Source organism: Lissotriton helveticus, chromosome 12 (genome assembly GCF_964261635.1).
Source record: "Lissotriton helveticus chromosome 12, aLisHel1.1, whole genome shotgun sequence".
Taxonomy (NCBI): Eukaryota; Metazoa; Chordata; class Amphibia; order Caudata; family Salamandridae; genus Lissotriton; species Lissotriton helveticus.
Genome location: NC_136073.1, coordinates 836080404 through 836096828, shown reverse-complemented (window position 1 = coordinate 836096828; position 16425 = coordinate 836080404). Strand labels below are relative to the sequence as shown.

At 40.1% G+C, this 16425-nt stretch overlaps 1 protein-coding gene across 1 annotated transcript in view; it reads left to right on the top strand.

Moving 5' to 3' along the window:
- The window catches only part of MYO1F (myosin IF), a 241558-nt gene that overhangs the window by 157403 nt on the left and 67730 nt on the right, over positions 1-16425 (top strand). Inside the window, exons 20-21 of the mRNA XM_078670110.1 lie at positions 13130-13244; positions 15690-15859. Coding sequence (XP_078526236.1) covers positions 13130-13244; positions 15690-15859 — 285 coding nt within the window. The remainder of the gene's footprint in view (positions 1-13129; positions 13245-15689; positions 15860-16425) is intronic.

Genomic DNA, 16425 nt, shown 5'->3' with positions numbered 1-16425 from the left:
AAGGGTGTCGTCGGCAAAGAGGAGCGATGGCGTTTTCTCCCCGGCAATGATAGGAGCATCTGCCGGTACCTCTCTTATCTTATGGCTGCTGAGCAGCGAAGAGGGGACAAGACCATAGAGAAACGACTATAAAGGGATACTCTTTGTCCTAATTGGTTAAAGTTTTCTTCTTACTCCTTTCCTCATGGTTGATGTGAAAGGTATCTGTTAATGTTAAATATTAATAAAACAAACATGGCTGCTGAAAAAATACTGCGAAGAATGAAAGCATAATCCTCAACTCCGGTCCTGACGTAGAATTCGACCTTAATGGTATTTTTCTGATGTCCTAATCCGTTCTGGAAATTGTGGCATTTGGTACGCACAATTAACACACAGATCTTCATTAGTTCCAGTTTCTTTGTAGTGTGCATGCTTTTTCTTTCTTTACTGTTTCTCATTTGTTATTCAATTTTAGCTAACTTACAGTATCTTCAGTACTGTGAACATCCAGTAGGGCCATACCTTGACACTATAGAACACATGGAGTAAAACTGGCGCGGAGAGTACCGTGGCAAGACTTTGCTTTGGACCAAGTTGATCTTGTTAGACATATGTTATGCAGTCACTGACAGGTAGCATCACAGCTAAAGTACAACCTTTGTAGGAAATCGATTTTTCATTTATCTGTAACTGCAAAAGGTAACAATCTCACCAACTTTTTAATAATACAAATCAGATCTTTTGGTTTTAACAAATGAGACAAACATTAATTGAGTCATTCAAGGGTTAATGTAGAAGTGAAATAATATATCTGCACTGATTAGCTACATAAACTGTATGGATGCTGGTAACAGTCTTTGGTTTGTGGGTCAATGGTTCACCATGAAAACAGCCATTACAACACAGGCATTACCACGCAATAACTTTACCACACACCATTTACCACACACTGCCCTTACAACGCACTGCCTTTATCACGCATATACCTTTACCACACACGCCTTTACAATGCAAGGTAAGCATGTGTATGTGTGTGTGTGTATATATATATGCACACACAGACATATTGAAGAAACTCAAATCTTCATTCTCAGGGGTCTCACTAATACAAAAGAAGAATCTGACACAAAAGCTGGAATATAAAGAGAACATTTTTTATTAAACTCAAATGAGTGAGACTACGTCACACAGAAGCCTTAGCAACTGAATGAGGCAGTCTGCTAGAATGGTCTTACTTCACATATTATATACTCTTTATCCTGCCCCAGGCATGTAAGGGAGTTGTACCAATTACATTCCTAAACAAATGGAAACTCTGGAGGGTCAGCAGGTGAGTGGCCTTTGGGATTTTAGCAGGATATGGGCAAAACATTATAATTACATAGTTCACAAAGGTTAATCTGATTTAGAATGCACTGCAGGGCATGGCATGATTACATGTATAGTATCCTAACCCAAAAGTTAATCATTAGGAATGTCCCAAATTCAATCTCCAAAAGCCGGACAAACCTATAATTGAAAGCATAACCCATGTAATGTCAGAACATAAAGGAAACAGTAATAGATGCTGAACAAGATAAAACATGTGCAAGGAAACTAAAAGTTAACGATGTCCTTAACATTGATTGGCAATCTCAGACAAAGATCGATCAGGGAAATTGGCTTTGCGAGGTCAGTTTCAGGTGAACAGGTCAGTTTCTTACAGTTCATTCCTGAGTCAGAAAGAAACCTTAGTTAATATATACATGAACTAAGAAGGCCAGGCCACTTTATTCGTCAGGCTACCTTCACAGGTCTATGTGAAGGCAACACAAAATGGTGGCACAAAACAAAATGGAGTCAGACTAGAGAATTACAGAACCTCAGACCCTCCTTTTACCATTACGTAGGCAATAACCTTAGACTCATGTGAATCTGAATCTAGGTCTATATCGATATTTATTAGGTCGTCAAGGTGTTGCTGTAACATCATCTTATTATTCTCTACTTCTCTCGGGACAGGTCTCCGAACACACATAGTAGCACAAAGACTCACTTCTGGTGGACCGTTGTTGGATGCTAGAGGCGGAGCCACTTCCTCTTCCATGGCAATTCAATCAAATGAGAAATTAATTAACTTTTACTTTATACAATTGCACTGGAACCGCTTGTGCAACTGTGCCCAAAGTCCGTTCAAAGCCTCTCTGGCAGGCTTCTATTGTCCATCAAATCTGCTTCCATTGTCTTCTTCCGCATTGGGCCTCTCAATTCAGGCCTCTTCATGAAAATAGTACTGCTTAGTTGGAGTGCCCTCCTGGCAAACACCCACAGCTCACTCGAATGTCTCAAGGCAGTGCACCAATATCTTTCCTCTGCGGCAGGCACTACAGATACCATGCTCTTCGGTGGTCATGGGTGCAGATCACATCGTGCAGACCCAAGTACTATTAATCGAGAAAGAGCAACAGACTTTCACGCTCAGCAACACTTTCAGGCTCCAACACTCACTATTCAGTGTCAGAGGACGCTCGGGCCGCTGTTTCATGGGTACCACAAATGTAGTGCCTTTTGCCAACCTTAGATCCTCCGGTGCACTGCCATTCCGTTGGAGCAAAGGAAAAGGGGGGGTGGCCAAAACTCAGGCCAAGGGGCTCAAGGGACTGCCCACTGTCAGAGGTTACCAGCACATGACAGGTAGAAAACTGAAGCCTCAAAACAACAGGGATCCTTCTCTTTCGCTCTTTTTCACTGAAACTCATGTTCTGCGTTGAACAGGCCTCCTTCTTTTCTGGAGTCCACCGCCGTCTAATGAAGCAAGCACGATGCTCTGGAGATGCAGTTGATGAAGCACCGGCAATCGCCGTCCAGCTTTGTTACTTTCTGGGTGTTGAGACTGTAGGGCCAAGACGTCCGCCTCTCATCTGTAGCTATCATTTATGGGAGTTAGGATTCGTCTTGATCACCGTTCTGCAGGGTATCATTCTTCCTTTGACTCTGGAAGATCCCGCAGAACCTAGTGATGTAGGAAATGTGACACAGTTGTTAGTTTTCTTCCAAGTAAAGAAACATAATTCCTAGTATTTAACAAGGTGACTGCAAGCAGGTGGCCTGCAATCTTTGAGGGAGTAGCCATACGCCATGGGATTACTCTAGAATGCACTGTTATTCTCATAGGATACAAAGGCCAAGACAGTGCTTCTGGCTTTTTCAATTGGGTACTTTCTATTATCTTCTGTCATCTAAGGGTAGATAGCTACAGGGGAAATCTATCTGCATGTATGTCTTCACACACAATAGCATTGTATAATGGGGTAAACATTTCTTGAAATACTACATCTATGTGCTCCTACAATTCTTATCTAGAACATATCAAAAAGGGAAACGTATGAAACAACTTATCAGAGGCATACAGATACCTCCCTTTAACAATGGTGTATCAAGTGGACTATGCAATACAAAGGCTAATGATCAAAATGTGGGAACAAAAGACAAGGACTAGAGAGTCCTAGTATTTCCATGATTAGAACACATCTGATCCCACCAAAAATTAAAGCAGCAGGAACAAAAGGGAACTGAAATCCAAATTAAAATAGGCATTGAATTTATCATGTTCAAAAAAATAAACGTAAGGTATCTCCTATTGAGGTGGAAAACTTGTCTTACTATAGTATCAAGTCAGTTAACCAGTCCATCTCTACCCTGACAGTCAGACTGGAAAACATCAAAGTAGGCCTGAAGAAAATTCTTGAAAACCAGTCTGGTCATACAAAAGGGAATTATACATAATATGGGGGTCCCTGGTACATCACTGCAATCTGGAAGTGTGAACCTGATCAATACACCAATAATAAATGGGCTAACTGGATGAAAGGAATATGGAAAAAAGGGAAATGGGACTAGAACACAGCTAAAATCCCCAATACCTAGGCACAATGCGAAATCGATCAAGGGGAGAAGCGGCAAAAGAATAATCTATAGGAAGAACAAGAAATTACTCAGGTGATAGTCAAGTTTGTGACACAACACCAAGAGTATGGGTGATACATAAAAGTCAAAATAGTACACAAATTTTAACTCTACCGCTGGCCGCTACACCATATACGGTAATCTCAGCTAATGTTCCAGTTCCTTCTTCAGGGAAAAATGAAACCTGGTTTCCTTTGAGGAACAAAGCCATACACTACTTAGGATGCAGACTAATGCAATATAGAAATTAGGTCACCTTGTACAAGAGTCACAGATCTATAATTTATCCTTACGTCCAATCAGGATACATAAATCTAGGGCTGCCTGTTCCTTAAGGGAAGGGGGCAGTAACGTGACTAACAGCAGGTGACACACTTTGATCCTGTATATCTCTTTTTATTTTTCTTCAATACCATTATAGCCGAATAGACTTACACTGGTGAAGTGTTGTCTGTCTTGTTCACAGCATGAAAATATCATATCTGTGAAATTTAGTGTCAGAGCAAATCTACCCAACTGTTGTGCAGCGATATGCATCGTCATGTATATCCCTTCACAACACAGGTAAACTTGTAATAGTATCAAAAGCAGCAACATAAAACAAAAAACGCACATGTCAAGCCATCAGATATACTTGCTGTATATCAAGCACAAAAAGCATAGACAAAACAATAGCATATATAAATGAGCGGTGACGCACAACACCATGTCATGTACTTTTATGCACTGTGAACCTGCAGCCCAAAACCCAATATTCGTGCCTGCTTAATCTGTCAGGTTTAAAATCCTCATCCTCCGTTTGACAGCAAATCACCAGTTAGTGGAGATTGGCTGTCAAATACAACTTACTGTGTCTCTTCTGACACACAGAACCAGCAGGAACAATTCATAAAAGGATAAAATGCAAAAATATGTAAAACGCACGAACATTTCTTTTCAAAAGAAGTCATAATAAAAAAAAACATCTTTTTTCAAAATACTCCTGACACTGCACATAACACACAAAATATCAACTGTAACCAACAATCTTTTGTAAACATGCTAAACCACCTTAATTTTGACTGTCCAAAAATAAAACTCTTTCACAGACACTCTGCGTGTCCCGTGCGCCAACCCCCTTTAAGGCCCTGCTATTTTTGCAAGGCTAGTCAGGAATGCACTTCTCAGAGACATAGCCCTAATTTAATAGGCTGTAGATGTCAACATACATGAAAGCCTAGCACAGTCCTCCAAGAGCTAAGAATAACACCTCAGCAGAACATCTGTTTTCACTTACTCCTAACCCCCACCTGACAGACCTCAAGGTCAAAATCTGCCTCGCACTCTGCGCTCCTCAGCCCTGTTTCCTCACCCTGAGGCTGTCAAAGACAAAAAGCCTTTCCAACTCTTTCTAACCTGCAATAACCAACCCTATCCAAAACCACATACCATATATATTACTCCCTTTAGGGGCCACAATCCACTCTTATTCCCAGACTCAAAAACATCTACTGTGAATAATTCACAGAACACAACAACACAACATACCAGCTTTAGAACAAATGCTTGTTACCACCCTATGCAATGGTACTCATTTTATCAACCTTAAATGGATGAACGTCTCAGTAGGCCCAGCTAGAGTTAAAACCTTCAACCCTGATATTAAACACAAACCTCTGCACCGGGCACATTGGCTCACTGAGCTATGAAAAGCAACCTCAAATGGTAACAACCTGCAAGTTTGTATTATACACAAATGTATGCATTTACTGAAGCCTGAGACACTTTAAAAGCTACTCTAAATGAAAAAAAATGCTGCCTAAATAGTGCCCTCACCCAATTTCGACGTTGCCAGCTGGGGCACTTAAAAATAAATATCCTATATTTGTGCTACATATTAATCATCCTCAGAATGTTCTTTACAGATTGCAGAGATTGGACCTTGGACATATCTCATGTAAATCCTTAGAAAAATGAGTTTTTTACGCCTGCGCCAAGTGAAATTCACATGCAAATGTCCTCATTATGCAGTAAAACACAACTTAAATAAAATTTTAATGCTAGGAGGTCATAGTATGAGTATTAAGCTTTATAAATATTAAAAAACAAATTTAGAAGCACTTATTTTTAATCATTATTTTTCATAATTAATAATTATTTTTAATAAACCCAATCATTTTTGATAATTCCACATATAAAAGCAAGCTGCATCCCTTGCCTATTATTTTAGACGCATTCATTCACAAGCCTAAGCACATAAGCCTAACTTGAAACATGACACATTTTTGCGCCACTTTTTTTTAAAGGACAGTTATTTTAATATTAGAACCAAAAATGTGCTTACAAAAAAATGCTTAAAGGAAGGAAACCCTTAATTAAAATGTTTTCCCGTGATACAAAATAATTAACCTTATTGTTGTAACCCTTTTTTAAAACACTATTCTGAATGCAAAGTTCCAATCGTGATTAACTAACGCCGAAGTCCTGGCTAAATAAACATTCCTATGTTATTCGTGGCCTTCAAAAAAACAACATCTACTTCCTTAACGGCAGTAAGAGCCCTTCACAGTGTTGAAACCTGAGCACAGTGGCAGTCTTACTTAAAACAGACATTTCAAGTTTTAAAATGCGTGTGCACTAATATGCATTTGAATTTAGCAAAAATTCACTTTAGCTGAAGTGTTTGCCTGTTTACATGTAATACAATGTATGTAAGTAAAAAAATGCTATAAGTTCGTTTTTCTACTAAACACACAAGTTCGATTTTTGAGGCCTTTTATATTCCTAATGAATGTGAATTTTAATTTTATCTTTAAAGCATTGTACATGTGCTTAATTGCTTACTCTATAAATTAAATAGCAACATATAGCTATTGTAGTATATCACATTGTTCATTTCTGGATTTTTATTTAATTTCTTATTAATATTAATTAACTAACATTTTGCATAACAGACTGAAAACATCAAGAAAAAAACACAAACACACATTGAGCTAATTTCAGACACAAACAGAAAGGTGTCAAACACTCAGGACACACAACACAGCGCTTTAGCCATTTGTTTCATGAATAGCGCCATCGCTATTTACTTACAGAAGTTATACTAATGGGAAAACCACATAGACATTTAAACACACATTTAACCCACAAATCAATACTCAGGACAGAAACAAAGGACAGCCCACAGACTCTACTTAAATCAAACCATTTGTAAATACTAGTTATAAGTCATAGTTACAAGAAACGCTTCTCAATAGTGTTCCAAAAAACTGCAAAAACAGACCTTTATTTCCAAGAAGCCAAGATACACTCAATTCACTAGCTTTGGCTGGCAGAACACCAAAAATCGCTCTGCATATCTCCATTCATAAAATTGCACAGAACAGAGGATCTTTGTTTTGTATTATGTCATATTTTAATTCCCTGGGAATACAAAATCACCAAGGAAGAAATATGTTTTTAAATCTAAACCTATTTTGATATTCCCACTAATGGAGCCGGCTAATTTACTTCACATCACACTATGGTACCTTCCAAAAAAGCAACACATTCTTAGATGTGTGCTTGCAACAGGCATGCCAAAAATACTGCACAATATGCAAGTATTATAATCAAAGTAGTGCTTAATGTACTTTTCGTATGTGCACCGTTCAACAAAACCAGATAGAGAAAAATCTCCTCATTACCTGCCTACACAAATTGCAATTTGCATATAAAAACCTATACAAATCCAAAGTTGGCCAACACAAATTCCAAAATTCCAAAGCTATACCAAACAAATAGTTGTCCAAATTCTAACTGCCAAATTGTACATGACCTAACGGTCTTTTTTCTTTTAGAATACTCACGCCAAAAAAAGGTTCTCAGTCAGGAGTGACATCATGTGGAGGATCAAAATCAGGAAGATCAGAAATATACTGGGCTGCAGAGACAAAGAATCCCCAGAACCTCCGTGCACAGAGTACCTCCTTAGTAGAGTCCTGTCCTGTCCTCCTCGGTAGATTTCTGTCTTCTGACAAGATCACTCCCTCAGATAGCCACTTCTCTGATGAGGCCCGCGTTGGCCGCGCCATTTGAAGAAACTCAAATCTTCATTCTCAGGGGTCTCACTAATACAAAAGAAGAATTTGACACAGAAGCTGGAATATAAAGAGAACATTTTTTATTAAACTCAAATGAGTGAGACTACGTCACACAGAAGCCTTAGCAACTGAATGAGGCAGTCTGCTAAAATGGTCTTACTTCACATATTATATACTCTTTATCCTGCCCCAGGCATGTAAGGGAGTTGTACCAATTACATTCCTAAACAAATGGAAAATCTGGAGGGTCAGCAGGTGAGTAGCCTTTGGGATTTTAGCAGGATATGGGCAAAACATTATAATTACATAGTTCACAAAGGTTAATCTGATTTAGATGGTACTGCAGGGCATGGCATGATTACATGTACAGTATCCTAACCCAAAAGTTAATCATTAGGAATGTCCCAAATTCAATCTCCAAAAGCCGGACAAACCTATAATTGAAAGCATAACCCATGTAATGTCAGAACATAAAGGAAACAGTAATAGATGCTGAACAAGATAAAACATGTACAAGGAAACTAAAAGTTAACAATGTCCTTAACATTGATTGGCAATCTCAGACAAAGCTCGATCAGGGAAATTGGCTTTGCGAGGTCAGTTTCAGGTGAAGAGGTCAGTTTCTTACAGTTCATTCCAGAGTCAGAAAGAAACCTTAGTTAATATATACATGAACTAAGAAGGCCAGGCCACTTTATTCGTCAGGCTACCTTCACAGGCCTACATGAGGGCAACACAAAATGGTGGCACAAAAGAAAATGGAGTCAGACTAGAGAATTACAAACCTCAATATATCTATATATATATCATATCATATATTATATATCAGCGTTGCGGTGCCACCGTTCCAGTCCAAGTTCCATCCTCTGAAACAGGGAGTACCGCAGGGATCCTCGCTGAGTCCCACGTTGTTCAATCTATACGTGAGACCGCTGGCTGAGGTTGTCAGGCAATGGGGTATGACCATGGTGTCATATGCCGATGACACTCAGCTAGCGGTTACGATCAGCGGGGATGTAGATCAGGACGCTCCCAGGTTTCAGAGTGGACTCAGGGCGGTGGCAAGCTGGATGGAGACCAACTGCCTCCAGCTCAACGCGAAGAAAACCGAGGTTATGATCGTCGGCAGACGGGCGGATCTCTGGGGGGATAGGTGGTGGCCTCCGGAGCTTGGGCCGGCCCCTCTTCCGGTGACGGAACTGAAAAACCTGGGAGTGTGGATGGATCCCACTCTCAGTTTTGAGGGGCATACAAAGAAAACGGCTGCCTGCTGTTTTGGAATTCTCTGGACCCTGCGCCCAGTCCTGAAGTTTTTTGATTCTCGCACCCGGCAGCTGGTTATACAGGCGACTGTTATATCACGCCTGGATTATGCCAGCTCTCTTCTGGTGGGTGCCAACCAGGCCGAAATCACCCGCCTTCAGCGGGTGCAGAATGCCGCTGCTAGGGCAATTGTTGGTCTCCCCCGATTCTGCCCTGTTTCCAGTACTCTGAAATCTCTGCATTGGTTGCCAGTTAGGGCTAGAATTCAATTTAAGGTACTCTGTCTAGCCTTTAAGATTTTAAATGGCACGGCTCCTCAAACTCTCATGGACCTCCTGACCTGGTACGTCCCCACTCGGCACCTGAGATCTCTGGGTCAAGCGCTCACTACTACTCCCAGATACAAGTTGTGCCGTGTTGGTGGCCGGTCTTTCCGGGTCAAAGCAGCCGAATTGTGGAACTCCCTTCCGGTGGGGATTCGGCTGCTGGAGGATCTCTTGTCCTTTCGCAGGGCTATTAAAACTTTTCTATTTTAACTTGATTCTTTTTTAGCTGTTGTGTTTCTTGTGGTTGTTGCGTGGTACCTTGCCGTGCGCCGGGACGCCCCTTAGCAGGGGCAGCTGTGCACAGTACAAATTCACGTAACATAACATAACATAACATATTATATATAGTTTAGGGGTGGGCAGGAGTATAGGGTGGTAAGGGTGGTATTAGGGTTTATGGGGTGGATAGGGGTATAGGGTGGGAAGGTTATTTTTAGGCTTTAGTGGTGGGTAGCGGTATAGGGTGGTAAGGGATTTTTAGAGTTATGGGATGGGTAGAGATATAGGGTTGTAAGGGTATTTTTAGGGTTTAGTGGTGGGTAGAGATATTGAGTAGTAAGGGTGTTTTTAGGGTTTGGGGGGGGTAGGGGTATTGGGTGGTAAAGGTGTTTTTAGGGTTTAGGGTGGGTAAGAGTTTAGAGTTGTAAGGGCATTTTTAGGGTTAAGAGGGGTCTTGGGATATAGGGTGCTGAGGGTCTTTTTTTAGGGTTTAGGGATGGGTAGAGATATAGGGTGGTAAGGGTATTTGTTGGAATTTTAGGGTTTAGGGTTGGTAAAGAAAGAAAACATGAAAATATAAAATAATTTTTAAAATGTCGGTTAGAACTACTAACTATATACATGTATATACACACTTACCTTAACATATGCTTACCTTGCATTGTAAGGGCATGCATGGTAAAGGTTTATGAGTGGTAAAGGCATGCGTAGTAAAGGCATTGCGTGGTAAATGATGAGTGGTAAAGGCATACATTCTTCCATCATACATCCAGTTCACCATGTTCAGATATTTTTCTGGGTTACATTTGTTTATTTATTTATGTATTTATGGTTGGTCTCGGTCAGCTATGGGCATTGTTTACTTAGTAGTCATAGGATGGGTACTGTCCACCATATGCTGTTATTTTTGAAAGGCTTGAATCTCTGGAATCCTTGGATTTTTGTCCTTGTGACCACACATTCATTCATTTTACTCTATTCTGTAAAGGTTTTCTTTTTTTTTTAGATTTGCACGACCTAAGTATATTTTGCTGAGAAACTAAAATTGTATTAGCTACATTTTTAATTAATACAGAGTCTACAGAGTCATATGATCTGAAATGCTTAGGGCCGTTGTTTCACACTGCTACTAAGGTTAGGGATTATTTTGTTGCTAAATAGATTTTTGTGAATTTGTTGACATTGGTCTGCCACTCATCGGTGGGATGAATAGCACCTTCATTCCAACAAACTCGGAATCAAAACCTAAGCATAATATTTTTGAAACTTCAATCTACATTACAGACCATGGTTTATAACAACTACATTCCAAAAGTCTCTAATATAATATATATGAATTGTATTATTTTGATCCCTATACTATATGAAGAAATAAAAGCAGTATGAAGAAAGACAGGAAATATTCCTTTAAGAATATTATGTATCTGAAAGAGTATATCTCTAAGAATTTCCAGAGGTGTTATTAACTTTGTATGAGTTATAGACTGAACAGATTGTAAAAAGTTGCTAGTTCAATCATTACTTTACATCTAACAGGGAACATTCTGTGTTATCTTAACCTTTCTATTGAGTTAAATTAGTCTATTGCCTTTTATTAAGGCTTCAAGATTCATCTTTATGCAATCTTGTTTGTAAATCATAATTTTAGGAACGTCCTTGAATATCGGTTACTTTTTGTCGGAAAATCTCCAAATCCACAAACAACCCTCACACTAGTAAGGGTATCTTTTCATAGGGGTTTTATAAGTGAACATGTATTAAAGACAACGGGCATCATTATAACTTGTGTGTCAAACCCGCAGCGGAATTACTGATACCATGGGATAATAGGGGAATCAGTAATTTTGTGGTATCAAATTACATCCCAGTTACAGCTGTGACCCAGTGGTATGTGGAATAACCAGAGTAATTGGTTTTATCATATGAATTTCCATGAATTATCCTCTTGTTGGGCACGCTACCCATCTGAAAATTTCTACCACTTTTACTACACCTTGCACCTTGTGGTTTTACCTCTCTTGATTTTACAGTTCTGTTTCGAGATTCTAGGGTTCTGTGGTCACTTTAAAGAAGTAAACTGGTGGCCCAGGAAGTAGCAGAGAATGTAGAAGAGTCTTCCGAAGTGAGAGGGTACAGTCTTGTAAGGGGTCTTGCAGGGGTACCAATGAAGGGAACCCTGGGGATGGGAAAGGATATTTCAGTGTTGGTCTAACAGAAGGAAAAATGAGATTCATTCATACTTGGCAAAGAGGGATGGAAATTGTGAGCCATTTAGGAAGTGTATCTGAACTTACCATTACTTCATCAGACAAGACAACTTGGACATAGAGCTCTGTTTAGACCCCTTTAACAATGGTTCTTAACCTGTGGTCTGCAGACTCCCAGCGGGTTGAAGAGTCAGGGGGTCTATGACTCTATACAATGAAATAATATTAGCAGACTACTAAGTACATATACGTAAAAAAGCTATTTGAAAACTGAAAATGTTAAAAACACTCTGTAAATGTGAAGACATGTGAAATTGGAAGATACAAATGTAGTTGATATCCTTATCTTTATTCATGAGAGAATAGAATATGGATGGTTCAATGCCTCAACTGAAGCAGTAGTATGCACCATCAAAAAGAGAGCATGCGCTATAAGCAAAAAAGTCAAATTGATATGCTAGAGACTAGCATTTCGCTTCATCTTTTAAAAATAAAACTTTTACATTTTATATGTAAATAAAGACTGAAAACCCTCAACTGTCCCATTGGGATTTTGATTTTTGCATTTTTTGTGAATTAAAAATAAAATCATAATTTGTTTATTTGTTTGTTCTATATGTATTCATATATTTTGTGTATTGTTTTGAGAAACAAATCATATGGATTGTTTGGGCGTAGGATCATGGCTCCAACCTGTGTTTCAGTTGCTGCCCTTAAAAGTCAAAAGGGTAAGAACCGTTGCCCTAGAAGACCCTGAAAATTGATGTTTTGATATGGTTTCCTGTATAGCACCTCGCCATCCAGTGTTTGGGCTCACTCACTCATTCTTGTCATGTCCACTAATCTAGAAAGGTTCTAATCAAATGCGGAAGATTTGTTCTTTATTGAGGTCTCACTGCTCAGGGTGGAACAAGGTATAAGCAAGATGGTAAAGCTCTAGACTTCCCTCATGTCATGGCTGTATCACTTTGCTTACATTTTGTTCCACCCTCTCATTATGATATCAGAGAAGGTTGAACCTAATGCTCTTCACATGCTGATTTATCTAACATTGGTTGTTCTCATTGTGACACTAACAGTCTCTCAACCCATAAGTTCTCTTCTTCTTCACTTTATCTGTGTTCAGCTCTTTCTGCTGGAAGAGGTCAGAGAAAGAAAGTTTGACGCTTTTGCTAGAACTATCCAAAAAGCGTGGAGGAAACACATCGCCAGGAGGAAATATGAGCAGATGAGAGAAGAAGGTAAGCAAAGGGCAAAAACATGTGCCATAGAAAGTGGGATTCACAAAGAAAGTGAATACGTATAGCTCGGTGGAACCTCCAAGTCACAGATTCACATTCCCTCAGGAGTGAGCTTGCCATTCATCCCTGTAAAGTCGATACAAAGTGTACATTTCACATGAGAAATATTAAAACACCCTGGGGCCTATCCACAGAGGCATTTTGGAGTATGTAAAGTAGAGCTCCTGTGGCATTCTTTAATGTACTGTTACATGCATTTCTTAATTGGCTCCAAAACAGATACAATGGAAATAAAATGACAATAGTCAGGACATATTTGCATTTAATTTGTACAATAGAAACACCTGAGCTCTCTTTGCACTTTTACTGATGGAGTTGGATATTTCTATACGATTCACAAAGGCATGTAAAAGAACGCAAACGAGTACTCCTTTTGCACTACTTCCTTACTCATGAATGCTTTTGTGAATAGGCCCTTAAATGTTTGGGAGTCAACAACTCAGTTTGTTGTATGTGCTAATTAAGCAGTATGTAACACTGTGTAGAAAAAGTGTTCTTAGCTCTATATTGGTAACCATCTTGAAGCAGAACATTTACCAGTTTGTGCAATTATGTGTTCCACTCTGCTGAAGCAATATCTGTTCTAGGGCTGTTTCCAGTGCTTAATTTGAGCAGGTGATTTCCGGTGCGAGCCACCCGCACTTAATTGGTTTCCAGTGCTTGGCACCGGCACCTAATTGTCAACACCGCACTGCTGACTTTCTGCCATGTGGTGGTGCTGCTTATCTAATTTAGAGATGAGCAGAATAATAGTTGTTAATGAATATAATATCCATTAAAAAGAAATGATATCTGCCTCCGCAGCCATTCCTTTAGCTTTGGGTCCTGGAATAATCTGAACTGTCGCCCTTGAAGGCGGGAGAGATGGTTAGCAGTTGTTTTGGTAACGTCATTGGCAGCTCTGTCAGGGGCAATGGGTGGTGCATGCTGCAGTGGCCTCCTTGTCAGGGCCCTGGCACTTATTATATTACAAAATAAGCACTGGCTGTTTCATTTGAGTACTGCAGATTTAACTGAAAGGATAAGGAACAAATCAGTTCAACAATGGAAAAGAGTAAATAATGGGTATTTTTACGGGCTGCTCATAAAATCTTAGTATAAAAAAAGGTTTTTAGTAGGCAATTACCAGAATTTAGCACCAGCAAAAGTTGGTTCTACTGCCCAAACTGGTTAACGATGGACTAACAATAGTAGATTTCCAGCTGAGATAATGGCAAGGCCAAGTTTAACCCAGGTCAAGTAAATACATTTTTTTTTAAATCACAATATTAAATTACTTTTTCAAACTCAGGGGCTTATTACGATCTGGGTCAGAAAACCTCTGACCTGAGGTCGGCGGTTTCAATTCCGACCGCCTGATAACAATGTAGGTGCTCCGAATTGAAACCAGCCGGCCATTCCGGCTGGATTCTGACGTGCTCAAGGAGTCCGTCGGCCAGTGAGACAGCGTCCCGTAATCCCAATGGATTGCATTTCCGCCGTTGGGATTATGATGCTCGGTTTCCGACAGGCTTTCCATGCCGGGCTTTCCGACATGGAAAGCCCGTCGGAAAGTGAGTTTGGGGGCCTCTAGCAGGGCCCCCTTGTCCTTGCGGCCTCCAGTTGGGGGCCTAGGGGGCACCTAGGGTGCCCCCATGTTGATCCCTGCACGGTGTGGCAGGCACACTGAGATGCCTGCAACACCTAGCAGGGATGAACACAACCTCCCATTTTCCTATGGGAGCTTGTGCTACGGCCGATTTATGGCCGTAGCACAAGCTCCCATAGGGAAATGTCAGTATGCGACCGCACCATGGGCGGTTGCAGAGTAATTAGGCAGTCGGCGATAGTGTCGGTCAGAGGCAACTCCGACCGGCATCATAATTGACCCCTTAATGTTTTTGAACTAAATGCAAAATACCTAGATAGTTAACATTTCTGATTGAAACATTTGCTACCAAAGTCATCAAACTAAATGCATTTTAAACTAAAACCTACAGAATTTGAACTTTTAACCTAGATTCACAGAAAAGGTATGGAAAAAAGGTTTTAACCCTACATTAATGCTGTTTAATATAGGGCTAAGATGGACATAACCATGCCAGATTTTAAGTACACCCACAGAACATAAATGTACATATAATGAATCTTAGTCGAAATTCTTTACAAAGTTAGTGAATATGTTGGAAATCTGGATAGGAAATCGTCATTTTGGACCCTCATGATCTACATTCACCAGAATAGTCTTGCACCCATCTCTGGCAAGTATCAGTCAGAAAACCGCAGCAAATGATAAAATACCTTTAAAACAATGGGGAGTGGGAGTGGGTAGCGGGAGGGGTGTCCACCGCAACCAATAGAGGCAGGACACACATAGATGGGTAACTTATTTTCTTGTGCACTCAGCTTCCAACATCCTCTACAACTTCAAGGAGCGACGAAGGAACAGCATCAATAGAAACTTTGTAGGCGACTACCTCGGCATGGAGGACCGTCCCGAGCTGCGGCAGTTTATGACAAAGAGGGAACGGATAGACTTTGCCGACTCCATCAACAAGTATGACCGGCGGTTTAAGGTACAGGAGGTGACCTGTGAAGATATTAGAAGGAACTGCCAAACTACACCAATATTTTGGAGAATATATAAACCTTCTTTTACTTCGCAGCTATGCAAGGCAGCATTAGCGAATACTTAGAGCATCTGTAATCTGGGATTTCAGAGTATATGACTAAAGTTGTATGAAATGAATTTGCAGTAGCAAACCCTATCACATTTCCCAATGTACTAAACCCCTCTTGCAATTCAGAAAACCTCTGTCAAATTTCAAGAGGGGTTTACTAACTCTATTGAAATAATAAGTAGGAAAGGGTGTGAAAGGGGTGTTCCCTCCTAGTTGCAATTTGCAATGACCTGTATCAATGCTTTTTTAGATAATTGCGATTTCTAATCACTGCAAGATTACCACCACCTCAAAGGAGTTGGTAACTCATTATTAAAAGGAAAGCAACCCCTAATGGACAGCTTACCTTTTGGAAAATGTGTTTGGTGGGCTCTGGGGCAGCAGTCAGTGGACCTTGGGACCGAAGTGTTCAGGAAAACAATTTCTTGTTAAAGCAATGCCAATTTGAAGGCACATGGGCT